Source organism: Podarcis tiliguerta, assembly GCF_965153285.1.
Source record: "Podarcis tiliguerta genome assembly, chromosome: 1".
Taxonomy (NCBI): Eukaryota; Metazoa; Chordata; class Lepidosauria; order Squamata; family Lacertidae; genus Podarcis; species Podarcis tiliguerta.
In genome coordinates this window covers 57,679,652-57,702,519 of record NC_139534.1, presented here as the reverse complement: position 1 = coordinate 57,702,519, position 22,868 = coordinate 57,679,652, and the positions used below count along the sequence as shown (strand labels likewise).

General features: G+C 43.1%; 1 protein-coding gene and 1 long non-coding RNA gene across 3 annotated transcripts; one reads left to right on the top strand and one right to left on the bottom strand.

The window, feature by feature from the left end:
* Positions 1 to 104: 104 nt before the first annotated feature.
* INCENP (inner centromere protein) lies at positions 105 to 22,853 on the bottom strand. 2 transcript variants are annotated; one of them, XM_083432821.1, is made up of 18 exons: positions 21,956 to 22,853; positions 18,107 to 18,251; positions 16,505 to 16,612; positions 15,138 to 15,856; positions 13,937 to 13,973; positions 12,216 to 12,243; positions 11,569 to 11,659; positions 8,349 to 8,400; positions 7,762 to 7,876; positions 7,541 to 7,678; positions 5,258 to 5,367; positions 5,051 to 5,171; positions 4,592 to 4,714; positions 3,746 to 3,918; positions 3,143 to 3,257; positions 2,833 to 2,931; positions 1,403 to 1,553; positions 105 to 421 (listed from the first exon to the last, which is right to left on the bottom strand). In XM_083432821.1, the coding sequence occupies exons 2-18, from the start codon at positions 18,241 to 18,243 to the stop codon at positions 219 to 221; spliced, it is 2,520 nt and encodes an 839-aa protein (XP_083288947.1). In that variant the 5' UTR covers positions 18,244 to 18,251; positions 21,956 to 22,853; the 3' UTR covers positions 105 to 218. The 2 variants fall into 2 exon arrangements, with proteins under 2 accessions (XP_083288947.1, XP_083288946.1); XM_083432820.1 differs by lacking the exon at positions 21,956 to 22,853 and adding an exon at positions 21,484 to 21,634.
* LOC310673989 lies at positions 5,374 to 7,526 on the top strand. Its single transcript, XR_014509285.1, has 2 exons — positions 5,374 to 7,218; positions 7,483 to 7,526. It is a non-coding gene; the product is annotated as an uncharacterized lncRNA (long non-coding RNA).
* Positions 22,854 to 22,868: the final 15 nt, after the last annotated feature.

Here is a 22,868-nt window from a genome sequence, read left to right as displayed (position 1 = left end):
CTAGCAGTTCAGTTAGTTAAATATAGGCCAAATGATTTTCACTCATCCTTGCCAATTTCAGCTGGCAATCTGTACTCTCTTCTCCCCATCACAGAGACAAAAACTGCCTTAGAAGTGCAACATTTATTAATATAAACAAGAAAAAAAGGACTGAACATTTAAAACAGAGATACACTTGTTGAACAAAAATATCACACATCCATGAGATCTAGAAAACATCATATCTTTAAAGCATATGGTACACTTCTGCCACCTGGGAATGGTGGAGAGTTCCACACTGCAGAACTGGTGCGTTTGAAGTAACGCGGCTTGCTCTTCTTGAATATTTCTTCTAGTTTAGGGCTCTTCACAACTCCAAAGAGGGCAGTGGTGTCAACTGGTTTGTAATACTGATGTATGATTGCCTGGCTTAATAGATTTCCTAAGGGAAAGAAGAACAGCGTACAGTCAGTCGAAGCCAATTAACCAAGTTTTATGTGCCATTAATAATGCTCATGAAGAACTCAACTCAAAGATAGTAGGTTGCATCCAATGAACCTAAAAGCCTGCTGGATCAGGCTAATGGCCCATCTAGTCCAACATTTTGTTCTCACAGTGAACAGATGCCTATGGGAAACCAGCAAATAGGATTCAAGCACTATGGTTTCTCACAACTGGGGACGTTCCACTGCTCTTGTGAAAGACTTTCCATTAGCACAGTCCATTATTTTTTTTTAAAAAAAGGCCAGCATGGACTGAATAGTCTTTTTTTAAAAAAGAAAGGTGCCCTTTCATTATAACCCAGACTCAGATTTACAGAACAGAAATATTGGGCATCAATACAGGGATGTAATTTTTATGTGTTCTACTTTGCTATACAGTAACCCCACAACTTATGCGAGGGTTACATCCCTAAAGCTAAAATTGCATCTAGTCAAAACACATTGGGTTAAATGCTGGGTGGGATTGCCAATGTCATTTCCCTAGAACCCTGCCCCCTTTCTAATTTTTTGTAATTGTGATGCGTATAAAGCTGAATGCACTTAAGTTAAATGTGCATAAGTAGTGAGCTTACTGTATTAATAAAAAGGTAAATAAATAAATAAGACACTGATGTACTATATATTCTCAAACAACTTGGAAATACCAACACCTGATTCCTAGCACTTTCCTAAGTTGCAGGCTGGAAGTTTGAAAAAAGTTATATCCCACCCCCCACCCCGAGAACAAAGAAGATATTAATAAACACTCAAGTACTTGACCATAAACATTAAGCAGACAGCACTGCAAGCTTGGTCAGACTAAAGGTTTGTCTATCCCAGCATCCAGTGGCCAGCTAAATGCCTCTTCCTCCTTTAAACCTAAGCAGCCCATTCCATACACTAATATAAGGAAAGATCAGCTATAAAGGATTCAAACAAACCAGTAGCCCAAGCAGGTATGGGCTTGCGGGGTTGACTCTCATCATCTGTTGAATCATCACTGTTCAAATCCATTCCATAATTATTCACATCAATCTTGGGCTGTTTAGGGCCTTGTGGTGTCATCGGGTAGGAATTACAGCTAGTAGAGTTCTGGAAAGAAGATGAGGGGAGAGCTAAGTCACTGGGTATAGAACCAGATTTTGCTGGCAAAGTTACAATCACGGAATTGTAGAGTTGGAAGGACCCACAAGAGTCATCTAGTACAAACCCCTGCAATGCAGGAATCTATTGCCCAACATGGAGCTTGAACCCACAACCTTGAGATTAAGAGTCTCATGCTTTACCAACTTAGCATTGTTGCTCGACGCAAGAATCTCAATATAGCCTTTTAGGAAAGAACTTATTCTATCAGAAGAGCATGATGAATCACCACCACCTGACAAACTACGAGTCAATATGGCTAACTTCACCCAGCAGCATGCCCCCCTCAATCAAAACACACTGCAACCAATCATGCCCTAGGCCCTCTGATCTCTCGCTCCACCAGCAACAAATCTCTTTTGAAAGTTAAAGAAGCACAACTTTTCTAACAATAGCCACATCATTATTTTTTAAAGGCCCCTTCTTTTATACGGTACAGCTTTCTCCGTTGACATAACCAGCTGTCAACCAGCAAGAAGCTGACGGTCCAAAGCAAAAATTCCAAATTCCAGTTAGCGTTAGCAGTTTGTTCTTCACACCAACTATAGCAAACCCCACTTGCCAACAGATCTGTACGTATTCTCCAATGTGTAACATGTGTCTAAATATTCTTCCTCATTCACAACTTCCTCCTTTTATTGGAGTGTGTGTTTTAAATTCTGCCACTGCACTTTCAAGTTCTGTCTCTGCCTACGAAATCCAAGGGGGTGAGGGAGAAGAGATGGTAAGATTCTCAAAATTCTCACATGTATGCAGTAAGTTTACCAAGAAGGGGAAATAGGGTCAGCAACAAAAGACACCCCCCCACACACACAATACAAAGTGGGGGGCAGCACTTCAATATTTTTCAATAAAGGTTTACAGAAAAGTACATGATTTTGGCATGCTGCCCTTTTCAGGGTTTAAGATATATTGCTCCATTTAATGTAGCTGTTCACTTAAGAGCAGCCTTCCTCAATCTTGTGGTGTTTGGACTACAACTCCTACCATGGGAGCTGCAGTCAATCTAGTGCTCCAGGTTGCAGAAGGCAGACTTGGAAATAACTGGGTCAGAACAACATGTGTGGGACTTTATGTTCAAAGCCTTTATTAAGTGGCCTCAAGGCACACTGAAGGTAATGTGCTTCTGTGGGTAAGCCTGTGCATTGCAGCACATGCTCTCTTATAGAGCAAGTCAATAGGGCCATCATTACTCCTTTCAACGCCTGATCTGTGGTTTGTAGCTCACCTCGATAACCACTGTTGTATTCAGTTGTTTGCTGGAAGCCTTGGCCTCAGCCTCAGAAGCAGCTTTCTCTCGCTTCTCTTCTTGTTGCCGCTGTTCCTGCTAAAACACAAAAAGGCCACAGAGTGCTGTTGATAGGTCACTGCTCCCACCCTACACTTGATGACACAGTGCACTCCAGGAAGAAGCAAGCATACAGGGTTTGCCAATTTAAATTTCCCCTAAAGCAACCGGACCCAGACTTGGGGAGCTGAAAACATACCTTTTAGTATAAGGAATATATTCATGTGATAGAAACATGAGAGCCACTTACCAATTTCCTCTCCTTCTCTTCTAACTCTTTTCTGAGTCGCTCCTTCTCTTTGGCTGCTGCTAAAACCTCTTTATGCAGCCGAGCAGCCTTCTCCTTCTCTTTCTGTTCATGCTCCCTTGCAGACAAAAGACACTTCATTACCATCCAAAGAAAGAAGGGGATCATGACCTTAAGCATGACCTGTACATCCAGCATTAGCTTGAGCAGCACTCCCAACAACCTGTGGCATACACCTTGGGGCTCACATCATTCCCCCCTCACAGCTTCATCCACAGCCGTATTTTTTAGATTGGTGAACAGAACACCTACCCTTTCCTGGGGGTGGGCGACTGTTGCGGCCTGGCCCAGCTCCCTCGGGGGTGGGAGAGCAGCCCCATCCTCCCTTTGGTGCTAGCTGCTGGCTTCAGCTATGACTGGCAGTGGGGCATGATGGGATTGTCTGCCATTTAAAAAAATTTAAACTGGACAGTATTAGCCTTTGAAGGGGGCAGGGCATCAGCAGCAGACCAGGAGGAGCAAGTCTTCACTCTGCCCTATATGGACTGGCTGTGCTGAGTGACTGGAAGCCTTCTCAAGTGGGTTGCTCAGTCATTCTGTTCTTACCGCTGTGCTTGGAGCCTCTCCTGTTCTCGCCTCTTCTCTAGTTCTCTCTCAGCACACAGCTTTTTCTCCCTTTCTAGTTCCAACTGATGCTGCTCTGCAATCTTTCTAGCCTTTTCTTGTTCCTCTTCTTCCCTTTTTTTCTGCATTTGCTCCTTGTGCCTTCGCTCTTCCTCCTGAAAAGATAAACACAGCAGGCTAGTGCTACTGCACTCATGCCCTGCTTTGGGACTAATAATAATAATAATTTAAAAAAAAATTATTTATACCCCGCCCATCTGGCTGGCCACTGGGACGAAAGGATACTGGATTAGACAGGCCTTTGATCTGACCCAGCAGGGCCCTCCTTATAAAACAAAAAACTTTTGCCAACTCCTCTTAGTATAATGACCTAAAGAGCTGTAGTGAAGTCATATAGTTTATGGATAAACATCTGCATGGCATGAATCAAATCCTCAACTCCACCTGGGACAACTACCCTGAAGTATTCAGTTGCTATTCACCTATGTTTCATAGGTGAATAGCAACAGTGAATACTTCAGGCAAGACAAACTTATAAATTAGACTTAGATTTCTAGTAAAGTTTCCCCTTCAAGTTGTCAACCTCTGAAGCTTGATGAAGAGGCAGACATTATTTTTTTTTTTAAAGATCCTTAACTGGAGCTATATACTATGCTAAAGTAGCAATTACCTTAAAAATCACTACAGATTCGGTGACCATGAAAGACATAGAAATACTTGAAAGCGTAGCCTCTTCAAGTCCTGCAGCTACATGGCTTTGAATTTAGCCTTAACAGGGGTGTGCCTACTGTCCTACATGGCCAGCCACCCCCACACCCCTGCCCTTACCAGCTGCAGAGCTCTTTTTTTACGGGCATCTTCTTCTTGTTTCCGCCGGGCTTCAAGTTCTTCCAACTTTTTGGCAGCTACCTTCTTCTTAACTTTGTCCTCTGCCAGTTTTTCCTCACGCACCTACAATAGGTTGTGTATATCATGTCATTATACGGGTCATGTTTCTTTTTAAAAACAAGATAAGCCTAACACAGTAATGTAAGAGATATGTCCTTTATAACGTACAAAACACTCTAAGCCCTTCACTGTTTTAACAAGACAAACACACGGAGGGAGGGACTTGTTGGGTTGATAAGACTATCAGCACAATCCTAACCAGGTCTACTCAGAAACTAAGTCCTACTGAATACAATGGGACATATTCCCCTGATGAGAGTGGTTAGGATTTCAAAATAGATAATTAAACTCTGAAGAACACATGTTTCCAAAATGCTCTCTGGCCATATTCATGTTCACCTTCTCATTTTTCTCCTCATGCTGAGCAAGCTTTTGCTCAAGCCGCCTTCTCTTCTCTTCTTCCATCTGCTCTACCCGTTCCCGAGCCTGCAACACCTTGCGAAGGCGATCTTCGCGCTTCCTGATGGCACACAGGAGTTCAGTTAGAAAAAGCTCCAAGGCAAAACTAGGAAAGGAGTAACTGGAAGGATGTCTATGGATGCATACCGCTTTATCTCCTCCAGCCGCTGCTTTTTCCCCTCCTCCAGTTTCTGCCTCCTTAGTTGTTCTGCTTCCTCCCTCTTTCTTTGAGACTCTAACCGTTCTCTTTCCTTTTGCTAGGTAGGGAAGGAAGCTCATTAGCACACATGAATAGAATGATGTGTCTGTTAACAGTTACTGTAATATGGAAACCCACCCCCAGTAGAAGACAGGCAACAGAACTGAAAGGAACTATTCTCTCCACTGTGGCAAATGTTCCTAGCAGTGAAAACATCCTTTGTAGTGCAAGTGTAGTAGCTACAAAAAGAGAGCACAAATTTAGCCACCAATTTTTCCCAAGAGCAAGATAGGCAAGAACTGTTCAATCCTTCACAATGCCTGTTCTACATTCCTTCCCTTCCCCCCTCAGCTAAATCACGGCAAACAGTTAGTGATTAGACAACACTCTCTATAGTACTTGAATGCATTGTTAGACCTAGAACATGCATCTTTTACTTGTTTCAGAAAGGCTTTGATGCACCTTATGGTGGATTGGGTAGGAAGAATCACATAGCAACAACACACAGGTAATTTCTGTCTACCTTCTTGAAGTATTGCACCCTACACTTCCTAATACACATGCAGTCTAGAAATGCCCAGACCTCAGTCAAGCCATCAAGTGATTTGACAGGTAGATCCTGCACAAGACAGGGCTCCTTTGCCTTCAGTTACATAGAAGCAGATGCTATTTCCACTATCACCATCACACAATATTGACAGAAGCAACACACCTGCAAAAATTCTTTCATTTTGGGTACTTCTGTCAATATCCATGCATGAATAGAACTTGTAAGGAGTATAAAAATGCAGCAGCCAATATGATTGGGCTAGCTCATGGTTAAAAAAAAAAAAGTTTGATCTACTGCCTTAGATTAAAAAAGAAGCTGATAGCTAACCTTAGCCTTTTAATCTGCCCAAATTAAGCTATGTAGTTGCTTTCTAACAAACTTAAGGAAGGAGGAAAATAGGCATCCCTGTTTAGAAGGAAATCTCCCTGAATTCAATGATCATACCATGTAAGTGTGCATAATGGAAGCGAAAAAGCTCTGGACCACCAGAGCCAAGGCCAAGTCCACCAATGCAAACTGAACCAAGATCTTAAGAATGCATCTAGTTTCTTTTTTGCACTTTATTCTAAACTTAAAATAATTAAACAGAAAAAATGTTAAGACATTCAAGAGAAGAAATGGCAGTTATTGATTATCGTGTTTTGAAATGGTTGTGGCTTTCTTACTACAGGGAACAAAATAGCACAGTGCTACTACCCATTATCTACTTTTTAGTAAGATTACCCTAATAAGCACTAAATAAAATGCTAGAATTCCACCTTAAAAAGAGGAAGCAATGTTAAGTCACTATGCAGGTTAAGAATGCCATTAGATAACACACCATGTTAATGATATACAAATACAGCTACTGTGAGACTAAATGTTGTTACTTACAACAAACCCCCGCTGTACGAAGAGAAGATTGAGACATAATTAATGCCTTTGGAAGTTAGCACCCAAATTACCAGTATTTCATTGCCAACAATACAAAAGTACTAGGCCACTAGTTGATATAGGATTTGCCCTATTCAACTCTCTTCACCAAATGACAGCAATCTGCCATGCTTCACCAGTCAAGCCCTGTTTATCCCAAGAAGAAGTAATGGATTTAACCAAATGACATGCAATAAACTTATGCTAAAATATCACTGAAAAGCTAAGCTATGGAATGGGGATGGAGTAATTCACAACCTGCAGTCAAAGACATAAGCTGGTTAGCTCAACGCAAAGGAGAAATGTTGCTCTCATCCAATCCAATGCCAGTCCTTTCAGTCTCTTAAGCCCTCTTACTCTTACAGCTCCTCCTTCCCTTAAGCCCATGTGAAGTTTTTGTACAATTTATTTCTTACATTTACATCCATCCTTTCCTAGGAACTCAAGGTGGTATAAAGGTAAAGGTAAAGGTACCCCTGCCCGTACGGGCCAGTCTTTGACAGACTCTAGGGTTGTGCGCCCATCTCACTCAAGAGGCCGGGGGCCAGCGCTGTCCGGAGACACTTCCGGGTCACGTGGCCAGCGTGACATCGCTGCTCTGGCGAGCCAGAGCCGCACACGGAAACGCCGTTTAGCTTCCCGCTAGTAAGCGGTCCCTATTTATCTACTTGCACCCGGGAGTGCTTTCGAACTGCTAGGTTGGCAGGCAAGGTGGTATACATGGATTTAAAAACAAAACAAAACAAAACAAAACAGGACTTCACTCTACCTGGGGAGTGGCCTGGATAGGAGTGTTTTGTTTGATGAATGATTTCATGGTTGCACTTCGACTCAAAGAGCCAGGGGTCATCATGAGCACTCGGTTCTTATGCACTGTATGCAAGAATGTCTTGAAAGGACGGACAACCTGAAAAATACAGGAAGTGATCAGTCCTTGGAAGGCAAATGATGGGACCTGGTTTGCTCCCAAAGATGGAATTCTCGACTTACTTTGCTGGCAGGGCACTGAGGAGATACAGCCCTTTTCCTTGCAGGGGAGAAGTCCTCCTCTGAGTGCTGTCCTTCATCTTGCTCATAAACTGCTCTTTTATAGCTTGGCTTCCTCCTGTGAATATTAAATATTAATACAGGGCTCATTTCATAGGATGCACCAGCAGAGAAGTGAACCACCTCCTTGTCTCAGAATTACCATGGGAAGTACAGGATTCTGGCTCCATTCTCTGTTGCTTAGGGTCCTTTGAGGCCCGAAGAAATATAGCTGCTCAGTTAAGTATTTTAATTAATTATCCTCTCACATAGGAGCTACCCATCAACCAGCTAATGGACCTGCTCTCCTATTCTTATGATGCTTGCAGTCTTCTCTGAAAATCCTCTCTCTCAGCACAGGAGAAAAAAACTGTAAGAATACCCATCTTGTATCTTCCCTTCACTTCCTCTCCTTCCATTCTTCCATTGTTTATATCCTAGCGCCTTCAACCTACATACAGGTGTCAACCAAACAGAACAATTAAGCACCTAATCCTCAGATATCATCATCTTGTGTTGCTCCATGGAGGTTTTGTCCGAAGAAAACATACCTAGCACTCTGGGGCTCCTTTTGCACCTCATCACTCTTTTCAGAACTTCCCCCTGCATACAGAGAAAGAGAGCTACAATTAGTGATGGTGAAAGTGTTTTATGTAGCAAAGGTCTGAAGCCAAAGTTGTTTAGTCAACAAATGGATGAATACTTCTAGTTGTCAGGGCAGAGTTATTATTAATAATTATTATTATTAGCGCTATACCATAGATCTCAGGGCAGTTCACACCATAAAGTTACAATATAAAAAAGGCAAAATACATAATAAAAATAAGAACAGAAACAAGCCAATACCCCCCCACACAAAACATTTAAAAGCGAATTGGATGGTAGCCAGCCAAAGGCCAGGTTAAGGAGAAACATTTTTCGCCTGGCACCTAAAGGTCTATAATGAAGGTGCCAGCTGTACCTCCTTGGGGACAACATTTCACAAATGAAGAGTACAGTTCTGTAGAAAAGGACCATTCTCGTGTTGTAACCTTCTGGACCTCTTGTGGAGGCACACAAAGAAGGGCCTCAGAGGATGAGGGTCTAGGTAGGTTCATATGGAGACAGGCAGTCCTTGAGGTATTGCTGTTCTGATCTGCTGAAGGCTTTATAGGTCAAAACCAGCACTTTGAATGGGGCCCAGAAACTAAATGGCAGCCATTGCCGCTGAATTCTGCATTAGCTGAAGTTTCCAAACCATCTTCAGAGGCAGTCCAGCACTGCAGTAATCTAATCTAGAGGTTTACCAGAGCATAGACAACAGTAGTTAGGCTGTCCCTGTCCAGATAGGGGCACAGCTGGGCCACCAGCAGAAGCTTATGGAAGGCACTCCGCAACACTAAGGCCAACTGAGTCTCAAGAGATAGGAATGGATCCAGAAGCACCCTCAAGCTCCATACCCACTCCTTCAAAGGAACTGTAACCCCATCAAGAGCAGATAACTTCCTAGTCATCTGATCTAGGGAACTGCCCACTAGCAGTGTCTCAGTCTTATTTGGATTGAGCTTCAGTTTGTTGCCTCTAATCTAGTCCATTACTAAGGGAAGACAACAGTCCAGCACATCCACTACCTCTCCTGCAGATGTAAAGGAGAAGTAGAGCTGTGTGTCACCAGGATATTGCTGACAATGTACTCAGTGGTTTCATGTAGATGTTGAACAGCACAGGGGATAAAATCAAACCTTGAGAAGGCTCCCACACATTGAAGGCTCCATGGAACTGATGAACACTCCCAAAGCAACGCCCTCTGGGAACAACCATCCAAGTAGGACCAAAACCTCTGCAAAGTGGTGCCACCCACCCGTAGCTTGGGCAGCCGCACCAAAATGATACCATGGTTGATAGCATTGAAAGCCACTGACAAGTCAAAGAAAATTAACAGGGACAACATTTCTCCTGACAGTGGTCCTCACACAGGGCAACCAAAGCAGTTTCTGTGCCAAAATTGGGCCTAAACCCCCAATAGATATAGAAAATCAGTTTCCTGCGCAAGCGCCTGGATCTGATCCAGGAAAGAGACACAAACAACTGGTTGGTAGTTACTTAGATTTTCCAAATCCAGGGAGGATTTGTTAAGGAGTGGTTTCATCACTGCCTCCTTCAAGTAGGCAGGGACTAGCCCCATCTCGGCAAGGAGGCATTAATCACCGCCCTGGCCCAGCCAGCTTTCCCCTCCCTGCTAGTTTTTAACCAGCCAAGAGGGGCAAGGGTAAGAGCCCTAATGGTCACCCTGACCAATCCAAGCACCTTGTCGACATCCTCAAGCTTTACCAACTGAAACCATACAACACAATAGGAGTAGCCAGTGTTCTGGACACCCCATGAGATTCATCTGCTGTAACAGCAGTCAAGATTTTATCCCCAAAATGCTTTGCAAACAGGTCACTGTCAGCTACTGTTGGTTCCACCAACAGTACCACCACCTCCTTTGGGCCAGAATGTAAAAGGTCCTGCACTACCCAGAAGAGGATGCAATGGAGGCAGCAAATTATGTTGTCTTTGCTGCCTTCACTGTCACTAGGTAGGCTTGACAATGAACCCTCAGCACTGTTTGGTTGCATTCAGCTGCATCTTTCCTCCACTTACGTTTGAGTTGTCCCCCAGCTTGTTTCCTTGCCCTAAGCTCTGGAGTATACTATTTACTTCCCTTATAGACATAATTCTGATTTCTAGAATTTCAATATGTAGCAAATCAACCTTGTGTAGACTCAGTACATTGGGTTGTGTATTAATGAAATGTTTTTTTAAAAACAGAATACTACTAATTGGATTTTACAGAAGTGACTTGGTGGAACACTTCTTGGGTATGCCTGTCTTATGCATATTAATGGAAGCTCAGACGAGTTTCTTCACTTGCTTTCCAAGTTTATACTGAACAGGAAGAGGTGAAACCTACTTTAGACTAAGCATATTGCCAATACATGATGAGATTTCATCCTTATTCAGCAAATATGCAGGAATACATTCTGTGAGTCTCTTGGGACCTGGCACCTGCCTAGCAGGCAGGCATCTTCCAACATACGCAAGACCCTTTTTCAGTTGGGCAGGAAGAGGTTGATCTGAAAGTTGGGCATATTGACATTAGTCCCCTGTCATGGTCAGATCACTTCCGGTTGAGATTTATGAGGATAGTTTGGCCTTGGAAGCTGATGGATCCAGTAGGTTTCCAGGTTGCTCCGAGGGATTTTCTGGCTGATATGACGTGTGCTCCTGTCAAAGCTCTGGCTGACCTCTGGAAATCTGAATGGCTCAGGCTGTTAACATGATCACCCCTGAGCACCACTTCATGGAGCACTTTTGGCTGCTTAGTATACTCCAGAGCTTAGGGCAAGGAAACAAGCTGGGGGAGAACTCAAACGTAAGTGGAGGAAAGATCCAGCTGAATGCCTGTGTATGTGACATAGCCAAGTTTGCTATGAATTTTTATAGGACCCTTCCTTTCCAAGACCTCATGGCAGCATACAGTGCTTCCTCACAACAATTTTACAATGTAGATTAGTTCAAGAGAAAACTGGCTGAAGCTCACCTCATTAACTTCATGGCCAAACTTCTCAGTCAAACACTAATACACCATCTACTATACCACATAGTACTATACCACAAGTCATTATTTTTGCTTGAGCAACTGAGCATCTTGCAAATAATAGGCTTGTAAACTTGCCTTTCCTCAAAATACATTCTATCCAACTCACCGTTGACCTTCTCTGCTACTTAGCCAAGGCGTATACTGACCTTTGTCATCTCCATCTTGTTCCACAGGTTTGATAACTGCTTGCATACTGGCCTTGTGAGAACGAAGGGACATGCGAGGGTTCTCATCAACCTGCAGCAAAGGCAAATTCCTTCTCAGTACAAGCCCCTCCCATAGATGTGTAATCACTAGACAACTAAGTGGGCCCTTTAACGATGTAGCACAAATAGTGTTAGGCAGACTAAGCCCCTTCGAGTATCTATAAAAATGATGTTGGCACTTCAGTGAGAGCCATAGGAAAGAAGGCATTCTAGGACAGCACTCAGGTTCACTAATGTGGAATCCAACATGCGCAGGCTCAAATGATGCAATCAACTTCAAAGGATTGACTGCAGATTAAGTCTGTGTGTGTTTAACTCTGAACGTGCAGTTTCTGTCAAAACATCTCATCCAGCATGTCAGCGTTGAGCAGGTCTGGAGGCAGGACAGATGTACCCTGAAGATGCACCATGGAATGCCATCCAACTCTTCCATGCACATTACACTCCCCCTTGCTTGAGTCTGGATGGTTGCTAACCACGCAATTCTACCCAAAAATGAGTCACATAGAGTTGAGTGGGGCTTACTGCTGAGTAAATGGGTATTGGATTGTGGCCTTAAACTTCTTTTGGTCTTCTTTAGAACTTACCTTCTGAGATGGTGGCTCTATCATCAATCTAAGAGAGAAAAGGTATGCATATTTTTAAAAGTAAAAACTTTGCAAATTCCTTTCATGCTTCTATCTTGCAGCATGAATTTTAATTGGTCTTATCATTTCATTGTATCTTTAAATGCATTGAAGTAATGAAATGAAGTTATCAACCTATCAGCTGAACTCTAGCCTCAGCTCATACTAGACTACAGAAAGCCCATACAACACCTCACTGCTACCATGCTTTCAAAAATATTCACCATTTACTTTCTCTTCTGTCTGGGTACAAGTCTAGTTATTTAATACAATTTCCGCAAAAAATACATTGTGTATGTGGTGTCACTGACAACTTGAAACCTGTGCAGAGGAGGGTGGCCAAGATGATAAATGGTCTGGAAACCAAGCCTTATGAGGAACAGTTAAAGGAGATGGGTATGTTGTATTGAAGGCCTTAAAGGCATCCAGGGAAAGTAACAATACTGGCATTTCTTTAGATTGCAATTCATAAATTATATCAAGAAACCTTCTTACCGATCCTGCAATGCTTCAAAATGGCATGAAGCATGTCCGGTCAGGGAAGATGTAGGAGGTTATAAAAACATTCAAGTACTTCACTATAATGGCAGCAAAAAGCTTAGCGCCCACATTTATTAGTGCTATTGGTCTGTACAAGTCCACTTTTGTGGAATCTTTACCCAGCTTCAGAGTTTCTTAAAGCATAATGTCCGTTCCTTCCTTTTGCAAGATAGAGTCTACCTCTGCTCTTTTAACAGCAGCACCTGAACCTTTTACATTAAGCGATCACAATTTCACCAATCTATAAGGTTCTGCCATAATGTGGAGGGAGTTCAGTAGGGCAGAAAAGAAAAGAAAAGGAAGGAAAAGACAGAACTACCATGAGGGGCTGTTAATAGGGTCGAGAATAGTAAGACTTGTACTGTCAGAATAAGTACCTAGACTTTGACCAGATCTATAAATAAAATAGTGAACTCTGTAAACATAAGTTGCCAAGAATAGAGCCTTGGAGTCTCTTGGAGTTTCACCTGCTCAGGAGTCTATGAGCCCACTCTAAATCCACTGGAGACAGTAAGATTCATGGTCCTGTTGATTATAAATGCATCCATACCTCCCCCTCCCTCTTTTTCAGGTAAATAATGAAGGTTAAGGTTTTTCCACCTATTCTTCTAACCTAAGTGATAGATAATCAGTTGTCATTTGGAGCAATTGAATTTCAGACTGGTTTTCAAGGGCTGTATTCACAGCTTCATTAGTTGTTTTGGAAATTTCTTTAAGGTTCCTGATAGCGTGTCAAACCATCTTTCAAAGGGGGCTAGAGTAGTTCCCCAGTCTGAAGCTAGCACTTGCTGGATTTAGGTTATATAAGCATATGACACACTATCATCCCACATTTAGAAAGCTGAGCTTCTGCCTTTTTGTTGATGTGCCATTTGAGAGTCTGAGACCTTGTCCAAGCCCTCAGAACAGATGCTTCCTCCCTTAAATCAAGTTTTAGCATTTTGCTTTTTGGACTTTGTAGTCCCCGGAGCATTACCTTATTGGAGCTGTAAACTGCTGTATGTTAAATCGCTTTTTAAAAGCCCACTTGATGTGTTTATCTTCTTGTGGTAGTTATACTACCATTTAGCTCCTGAGTTAGCCACGTCTCCTAAATTCATCACTTTAAAAAATAATAATCTAAGATTCTAATTCCAACTCACCCAGATTCAGTAATTTCTTCAGCCACAGCAACACGAACTGAATGAGAAGAGACATGAGGTTACATCTCCAACAAAGTCAAACATCCACAGAAGCATCCTGGCTCTTACACTGCACCTCACAATATGTAACAGCATCCTGGACCTCCTTAAGCACCACTGGGATCTACCATGGGCTAAGGGACAAGTGCTCAAATTTTAAAATCTTCAGTACTGGAAAAATCATTTGCTGTGACTGGAAAAGTTTTCGCTAATTCCGCCTGGTAAGGAGTCTGAAACACATTCTCAGACAGACACCTGACAATGGTTAATTTATACTCCAGGACTACTTTCTGTAGCATATACAGAATGCATTAGCTTCCCTACATCACAAAATTGTCAGCAAGCAATAAGCAGAATGCAGGTGCTCCTTTTGTAGCTGGAGGATGAGAGTATGATGTTGTCATGTGCTTTGTGAGGCAGTGTATACAGATCTCCTGGTGGCCACTATTTTTCTTTTATTTAAAATGTTTATTGCCCATTATTCACTGCACATGCCAATTCGAAAGCAGGTTACAAATGAACACAAATCTACACACATCACTGGCAGGCATCCCAAACATTTTATGACCATGCCTCTTCTCATTGGAGTCTCTGGCTATGCACACATTTATGTAAGCACCTGACAGTGACTGTTCCACAGCAGCTTCATGTCTCTGGATCACTTTCCTCTGAGATACAAAGTTGATGCATCGCCCAAAACTGGCAGAAGACCTACCTTCTCAGCTGGCAACTGATGGGCAGCAAGTATGGGACATTTTGGCAGCATCCACCTATCCCCAGAACCAACTATTGCTAAGTGCCCCCAAACCTAAATGATAGCAGTAGGTTTCCCCTAGATGTACTTAAGGCCTGCACCACATGACTTAGGATAGATTTAAAAAATAGGAAGCAGGTGTTTCAAGACAGTCTCACTGAGTATGAGTAAAATTATTCCAATACATCACCTTCAATTTTAAACCTTACTTTTGCCTTGAGTTATTGGAAACTACAAAGGAAGTTATCAAGAGGGTGGAAAGAAGCCTAACCAAAATAATAAATAAATAAATAAATAAATAAATAAATATTGGAAGCATTTTGCAGTTCATATCAAGCTAGCCTGCTACAAGGTAAAAACAGCAACACTTTTTTTTTTGTACTCTTATCTCACATTATTGAAACTTACAACTTTCATGCCTAGCAGATAATGACCGCTGGGATGTTTTCCGCTTTGACAAAGACTTCCGACTAGATCTCCGGATCATTCTTTCCCTTTTAGTACTGAGTGAGTATCTCTCAGCCATAGAGGCTCTGGAGGACTTGGAGGCCCTGCTTAGGTGGACTGAGCGACGGTTTGCTTTTAAAGTAGTGGGTGCTTGTGAGCTCTGGTTTAACTTCTGAGCAGCCTCTGATTCGGAAGCCCAGCTGTCCCCTTGGTTCTGGGCACTTGGTTCTTGGTTCTGAGTGCTGGATTCTTTGTTTTCAGTGGCACCGGGTACTTCTGCTATTTTCATCTTGCATATTCCCCGTCCCTCTTTTATTTCGGCTTCAGGAGTTTCTTTCGCCACAAGGCAAGTTTTGGTCAAAGGTGATCTCTTTATAGGAGACCCCTCCTCAGATAATTTAAGAGTCAAATCAGCTGTATCTGTCTGAGGTAGCACCTTTTTTGCCTGCAGTTCTGCACTACGCCTCTCATTAGCACTGATTACTACCAGTGGTAACCGATCTTTGGCTAAATTGAAAGATAGTTTCTTAAGAGAAGGATCTGAGACTCTGGCAGATGAGGCAGCCCGAGATCTAGTAACACGATGACAAGGGGAGGCATTCTCTACATTAATTTCCAAGTTTTTCCGACTTCGGGTAATCCGTTTGGAAAATAACCGAGTACTCTCTCTTCTTGACAACCTGATAAAAGAAACACATTGTAAGGAAAGCAATGGGGACAAAGCTGATTGCGTGCCAAAGCTGGCAGAAATGGAGTTATAAAACCAATTTGGTGTTGCAAGGGACAATAGCGTAGCTGAGCTGAAAAATCCTAGACAAACTGAGTGAGAAATGTTACATCAACAATTTACCACTTATATATCATTCAAACCTTGGGCTGATGAAATTACTGTGAATCAATGTTTATTTTAAAGATTTATACCTTGTCTTTTGATTCAAGGTAACTATGTTGCTTACAACAGACAACAGACTAAGAGACTGGCTGATGGACAGGGACAGAGAGAGGGATTCCTTTCAGATTTGCAGTCCTGGGACACCTGGTAGATGGAATTAGGAAAGTCTTATCCTTGTTGTGATGTGCTTTGTGAGGTAGTGTGTGGAGATCTCCTGGCGGTAATTATTTTTAATTTTAAAAAAACATTTACAATCCATCCCTCATTACAAAAGCACAAAAGGACACATTTTAAAATCTTCAAAACATATTTAGCTAATCAAATACCGTAAACATTGCAACCCAATCTAGACATTTTCCTGAAGTAAGAACTAGGAATTTTAAACATTATCTTACAGATTATTCCCTGCTACTTAGCCCACAAATACATTCCCTACCTCTTTGTAGCAAAGTGATCATTCTTAACAGAAGAAAAACGCTTCTTTTTCCTATGACTCTTCTGTGATGGTGTTTTTGGCATCAGCTCAGGTTCATCACTGGAGCCACTATTTTGAGATAAGAGCAGCAGTTTAAATTCTGGTCTGCCAAGTGCCTTTACCTAGAAATATTGCCAACTACTCACTGAATGGCAATTTCTTATTTCAGACCAATTCACACAATTCATGCTGTAGGATTGGAACAATCAAGGTATCGATTCCTACAGAGGTCAAGCTATTGGAGACCGAGAATGTCAACATTTTCCTCAGAAGCAATGGCTTGAAGACAGGTTAAAATTGCAGATATCCCACTTTCATTCAAAGTTCATCTTTCAAGTTCTCATTTTGGTAAAGACTAGGAAAAAACATTGAAGTTCAGGATATTGTTTGAAGCTTGGGATTCTTTTACCAAAGCAAGTCTGGTTTCTGACCCTGGCACAGCATCAAACTTCCTGAAACCTAGAGACTAATGACACTGAATAAGATGGTAGCCTGATACAATAAAGTTCTGTACTGTACTACATCTGATGGAGTAATCACTTTTTTGTATACTCCCACATGAGAAAACACATTAATACTGTAACATATTCTCTAATAATATAGCATATGAGAATTATATGCCCTACAATTGTAGCTTTAGCTTCCAAGCATGTAATCTCGCTTTGGGGCAAAATCCCCCAAAAAGCTCAACAACTTCAATCCTAAAAAAGTTTGTAACATCCAACCAGAAGCATTCTCTGGAGACTGTCTTGCCAGAGTAGTGTAGGCTCTGGTTATCTCCCGCTTGGACTACTGCAATGTGCTCTACGTGGGGCTACCTTTGAAGGTGACTTGGAAACTGCAACCAATCCAGAATGCGGCAGCTAGAATGGTGACTGGGAGTGGCTGCCGGGACCATATAACACTGGTCCTAAAGGATCTTCACTGGTTCCCAGTACGTTTCCAAGCACAATTCAAAGTGTTGGTGCTGACCTTTAAAGCCCTAAATGGCCTTATCCCAGTATTATTATTATTAATAATAATAATAATTTGAATTTATATACCGCCCTATACCCAAGAGTCTCAGGGTGGTTCAGTATACCTGGAGCATTTCTACCCCCATTGCTCAGCCCAGACACCAAAGTCCTCCTCCGAGTGTCTGCTGCTGGTTCCTTCACTGCGAGAAGCGAAGTTACATGGAAACAGGCAGAGGGCCTGCTCGGTAGTGGCACCGTCCCTGTGAAATGCCCTCCCTTCAGATGTAAAAATAAAAAACTACACAACTTTTAGAAGACATCTGAAGGCAGCACTGTATTGGGAAGTTTTTAATATGTGATGTTTTATTATGTTTTTAGATATGCTGTAAGACACCCAGATGGGTGGGCTGTAAAATAAATAAATAAAGTAAATATCTTTTCCTTGCATATTTACCGTTGCCTTGATTTAAAATTAATCTAGCATGGGTGACAAACCTAGTCTTAACCTATGGTATATACACAGCTTATGGGCTGTTGTGATTTCAATGGATTCATAGAACAAAAAACTCATGCTTTGGGGCACCATTTCTAGATCTCTTGCCCATACCTCGTAAACATCTTTTTAGCCTCTTCAATAATCTCATCCATCCACACACAGTCATTGTTGTCAATATTTTGTAGAAATTCAGCAAGTTTCTTCCTTGCACGTTCTTCCGGCATCACTGGGTTCCCCATCTTCCACATGGCTTGGCCTGCAAAAATGAAAGAGACTTCTTGCTCAAGGCACAAAAAAACAAAAATCCATTGATCTCCCCACAAATGGTAGGAAGTATATTGCAACAATGTAAAACAGCATCATGTTGCAAAACTCAAATGGTTCTCTCAACCTTCTGCCTGTCTCCTGTACCTCAAGGCCACTCTACATCTTAAAAACAGAAGTGAGCAAAAGGCAGCAGGGTCTGTGGCTTTCACTACACATCTCTTGCAAAAAATATAACCAGACAGCCAGTGTCTCAACTGCTGCAACCTCTCACATGTTCCCATTAAATATTGTTATAGTGCTGGGGAAAACTATACCCTAGAAATTATTAAATGGTTGGATTTTGATTACTAGAATGTGAAGGGAGAAATATAAGCTGCAGAGAAATTCCTGAGCTAGCCTATGCCAAATGACCTGGCCAAGCTAGGGCTACTAAAAAACAAACACCACCTGTCCAGAGGTGCGAACAGAGACAGGTATTTGGAAGGTTGCCATGGTAACTGTGTTTGAGGCAACAGGAAAAGGGAACCTGGTAGCAATGGGTACTGGGAAGAAGAAGCAGGAAGAGGGCTGGGATCTATCTTTGGGTGGGCTATCTGCAGAGTTGGGTTGGAGAGATGCCTTGGACTCCAGGGCTATACTGCTGTGGGGTACAAGTTCCTTTTGAAATGACCATGTTGTAAGGTCTGGAATCCCTCCATGCAGACTAAAAGTGTAAATAGGTGAATAAACCATATTTCTTAAAGCTACAACAGCCTCTGCCGTGTCTCAATTTTCCAAAGGAACACAGACACTGGGTTGGTGCCTGGAGCCCCATGGACTCTTGCCACCATTCGGCAGACAGAAGGGTGGGCACCCAACTATACGCCATTTTTAATTTTTTAAAAATACATGTTGTCACATATGCATTGGGACAGGAGGAACGCCTACTTCTGTAATGTGTGACACAGTCCTGAGGCTGCAATCCCATGACCCTAAATGCCACAAAGTAAAATGGGTCTTGCTCCAAGTTAAGACACAAATTTACAGTGTTCAAAATTAGCCAGGTGCCGAGCATTTTGCACCTATCGGCCACTTGCGACCAAGTGAAGATGCCTAGATGCCAGGATGGCACCTGACACCGCCACCATCTGGAGGTGCATGTCCAGGGATCATTGGATCTTGACTGTTTCCACACCCTAATACCACATCCTGTAGAATTCTATCAGTTATATTTTACCTGTACAATCAGAATGAATTTCAGGAACCAAAATGCTTTTGCTGTGCAGCCTGAGCAGGAGTGGTGAACTATGCTATAGTTAACTGCTGTAGCTTGTCTCCACTTACCCCATTGCACTGCCCTGCTCACAGATGTGAAAAATATCATGTTATGAATGGTCTGTGTCACCATTAAGAAAAATAGGCCAATATATATGTCGACTATCCCCGGATAAAGTGACTTTTCTTCTTTAAGTTCTCAAAGTTCTGAACCTAGCTCAAGTTTGTCATCTGAACTAGCCAGATGTTTCACTGATAATCACAGCCAGCCAATCCTTTGAAAGACTTTAGAGCTGTCTTACCCAAAATAGTAGTTGGACATTCCATTTTGGTGCCTGTAACCTTGGTTTAAAGAACCATTTGGTGCCTAGTATATATTTTTGAGTTTCTAACACTGTCTAAATCCACTTGTTTGAGTATTAAGGCCCTCACTGAACACAGAACTACTTCCGAATAAGGACACACACAATTGTAGTGCAAAGTTGTAAACTTACATACAAGATACATGCAGTAACAATCTCAGTTTTTACCTAGCATTGGTTTGTGCAAATGTCTTTTTCATAAATAATTCTCCTCCTATCCAGTGAATATCCAGTGGATATTAAGCAAGCACTCAACCTATTTTTTGCACTACGCTTTTACACCTCCTTCAACGCTAGCTTTTCTTCCCCTCCCTATGGCCATTTTGCATGCTTCTCCTCCACCCACCTCCTTCCTACCATTTCTGCTTTCCCAGAGATTCAAAAAATCACACACATGCCCACAAATTTATATTTTAAATAGATAAAATCTATTCCACAGTTGAAATGGGAGCAGTTAATAATAATCAAAGGAGAAATTCGGGTGCTACCATATTGAACTGGGGAACAGGTACCTCCCAATAAAAAAGCAGTCAGTCAGAAAAGACAGGAGTCGCCATTCTTCCTAGTCTGAATCTTATTTAGTATGCAAACTTTTTTAAAGAACAGTTTTTGAAAAGCACAATCACTCTGTATGCAAATTAAAGGAATGCAAGCCTTGGCATGAAGCTGAGTGCTAGAAATGACTTGAGAGACGTTTTCTTAACAGAAAGTATGTTAATCTTCACCAAGCCATAGGAAAATGCTACAGAATTGTTGCAAAACTACCTTACCTCAGCCTGGCAACCAACTGAGTATTCAGAATGAAGTATACTATAGGGCTTTTAAAATTCAATTCCCTCTCTCTCAGCAGCAGCCACAGACTCTTCCAAACTGCAATTATGGGATGACAAACTACTTCACCTTCAATTTGCACTGACAAACTTAATTGGTTTTTTTAAAAATGCAAAAACAAGCTATTCCACATTTCACAGCAGAGTAACAAGCAGCATTGACACCTGTCTTTGCTGCTACCTTTTGCTTGGAGCACACAACTTAAAATCTTAGCTTTCTCTATTTCTATGGATGATTCCAATTTCCCCAGGAAAGGGAGACTTAATAATGGTTTATACGGAAGTGACTTTTTCTAACTTCAAATACACTCCGCCTTTTTGATATCTCCATTTTTCTCCTCCCATTCCTCCTGTTCGGGCTTGCCCTGCTAAATTCAAACGGTACCTGGGAGCTAACTAAGAGACTCTCTTGTTACTGAGAACGAGCTGATGGAGAGTAAATACCCCTGAACTTGTGTATGCTTACAATACCTCCCTGCAGCCTAGTCTGACCCTCAGCCCACCAGCTCAGCCTGGCATCCCCTCCGAATAGTTCCCAGGCTGCAACCCTATAAAAGACCGGCTTACCCATGAGCAAGTTACGCTGCACTGGGTGGAGCTTACTTCTGAGTAGACATACTAAAGGCTCGCAGGATATATATATATATTTTCTATACCGCTTTATATATATTTTAAATCTCAAAGCGGATAACCACTTGATGCTTCTGCCTTGCAGCCCCCTCTGGGGAAACACCACGTCCTATAAAGAAGCTGGGGTGGGTGTGAGGAAACCTACTGAAGCCCAAGGAGAGCATCCTGCAGCGAGCAGAGGAAAAAGAAGGCGGAGCACCAGCAGCAGCTACGACCTCTTCGCGCACCAATTTGCATTCGAGCCATGCAAAAAGAACAGCTTTTTGTAAGCTCCTATCCATTCCCAATCACAAGCCCTGGTCAGTAGCACACTGGTGTTAGACATAAAGGCCATGGACGAGAACCAGTGAGAGGGGCGGAATGGATGACGCCTCGAAGGCCTGGTAGAGATGCCTGGAGGGCCGCATTTGGAACCCCCCCCCCCCGCGCAAAGCTCTGTAAGGCTCCTCAGGCGCCCCTCCGCTCCAGACACCCACCACGCCCGCCGAGACGCCACCTACACCCTCTCCCCGGCTCTCTGCCGCAACCGGCCGAGCAACGGCCGGTGACCCCAGGAGACCGACCTCCGAAAGCCTTCCCTCGCGCCCGCTTTCCCCCTCCACGGCTTGTAAACTCACTTGGGCTGGGCCCCCGTCGCTCCGCCGCAAGTCCCGTTTGTCCGGCCGCCGCACGAGCCGGAGAGCGCCTCACGCCAAACGAGGAAAAACCGCCCAGGGTTCGGTACGTCAGGCGCGCCGCCCGCTCCTATTTTCAAAGAGCGTCACCGCCGCCGCGCTCCAATGGGAAGCGCGGTTTTTCAGAGCGGTGCCTGCTATTGGCTCAGACGCGACTGGGCGAGCCAGGAGGGGAAGGGCTCGGAAGTCTTTCCGCCGGCTCACTGCCTGGCTTTGAGTTTCCGCTTCGTGCTGCAGGGAGGGAGAGGGCGGGCGCGTGGAGGTGAATGGCGCGTTCAAACTTGGGGGGGTTTAAACATCAGCGCGGGTAAACCGGAGGTAGCCGTTCGTGCTTGCTGCAACCTGGGGCTGTTGGCCTTTCGGGGGGTTTTCAGCAGAAAATAAAAAAAAATGGGGCAGGTCTGGGAAGAAAACCACAGCTGCACCTTAAAAGGGCTTTAACAGCCCCGACATATTTACGTTTGCACTGGTAGGACAACGTTCTCGTTTCCTTTCCATCGCGCACGGACACAAATGTGAGCTTACAAGAGCCCGACCTCCTTTCTTTGGTGGTACAGCTGCCCAGTCCCAGCTCCCATAAAGTTCGAAACTTCTCCTTTGTCTCCAATAAGTAGCTGTGCCCTCATTCCTCTACCGAGCTCCGCGCGCACACACACACACCCGCATCAAAATTCAAAAATAAGCAAATGGTCCCGTCATCGAACAAAGGAATGGTCAGTCTGTACTATTTTAAAAAATCTGAGTTCGGGGCTTGACAGACTAGGAAAAAGTCCGTCTCCCTGCTCATCTCGCTCCGGCTGATGTTCAAAGGGGTGGGGATGCAACGTCCTCTTTAAGATTTAACTTACAAAGGCTG

Excerpts from the sequence above, each read along its gene's own strand:
- INCENP (XM_083432820.1), bottom strand. The coding sequence starts at position 21,619 with ATGGATAGGAGCTTACAAAAAGCTGTTCTTTTTGCATGGCTCGAATGC. Across the intron at positions 11,660-12,215 it reads TAGAGCCACCATCTCAGAAG|GTTGATGAGAACCCTCGCAT; the intron begins GTAAGTTCTAAA and ends CCTTTGCTGCAG. Across the intron at positions 2,932-3,142 it reads AAGAGAAGGAGAGGAAATTG|CAGGAACAGCGGCAACAAGA; the intron begins GTAAGTGGCTCT and ends TTTGTGTTTTAG.